Source organism: Aptenodytes forsteri, unplaced genomic scaffold (genome assembly GCF_000699145.1).
Source record: "Aptenodytes forsteri isolate BGI_AS27 unplaced genomic scaffold, ASM69914v1 Scaffold79, whole genome shotgun sequence".
In the NCBI taxonomy this organism is placed as follows: Eukaryota; Metazoa; Chordata; class Aves; order Sphenisciformes; family Spheniscidae; genus Aptenodytes; species Aptenodytes forsteri.
The window spans coordinates 5,003,196-5,003,821 of record NW_008794776.1 but is presented as its reverse complement, the minus strand read 5'-3'; the positions used below and the strand labels follow the sequence as shown (position 1 = coordinate 5,003,821).

Here is a 626-nt window from a genome sequence, read left to right as displayed (position 1 = left end):
AGGGGCCGGAGGGTGGCGGGGGCGCGCCGGGTGCTTCCCATCGAGGTGTGACCCGCAGCTGCACTTTGACAAATGAAGCCATATGTCGTTATCTCCCTTCTGCCTACCCCCGATGCCCCACGAGGGTGCCGGGCACTGAGGACGGTCGGGCCGCTGGGAAGCGGTGGGAGGACGGGGAAGCGGCAGCGGTGGGGGTCACTTGTCCCCTTCTCACTCGCCTGCCGGGTCTTCTGGTGGAGATTTGGTGTTGCCACCGATTCTGGCGGTTCCACGGGTGTTTCCCAGCCCAGCGGGACGCGTAACGTTAGCACCGAGCGGGGAGGGCTGCGGGGCTGGCCGCGAGTACCGCCGGACACCAGCCCCCGGCAGCGGCGGGCCCCGGGGATGGGGTGTAATTCTGCACATGTCGATGTAAGTCTCTCTCTTACCTCGGGGACGCTTGGCCTCGTTCACAGTTGGCTCGGGTGGTCCTTCGAGGGGGCTGTCAAAGGAAGCAGAGTTTTACTTTTAGGGAACACTTTGAATCTTCACTGTCAGAACTAATTGTCCACTTCTCCCCCGGTCCTGACCTGCTCGTGAGTTTTGGGGTTCATTGGGCCAACTTAACCACGATAGCATTTTCTGGA

General features: G+C 62.0%; 1 protein-coding gene across 1 annotated transcript in view; it reads left to right on the top strand.

The window, feature by feature from the left end:
- TBX1 (T-box 1) overlaps positions 1 to 302 on the top strand; it is a 5,562-nt gene extending 5,260 nt beyond the window's left edge. Inside the window, 1 exon segment of the mRNA XM_009274379.2 lies at positions 286 to 302. Coding sequence (XP_009272654.2) covers positions 286 to 302 — 17 coding nt within the window.
- Positions 303 to 626: the final 324 nt, after the last annotated feature.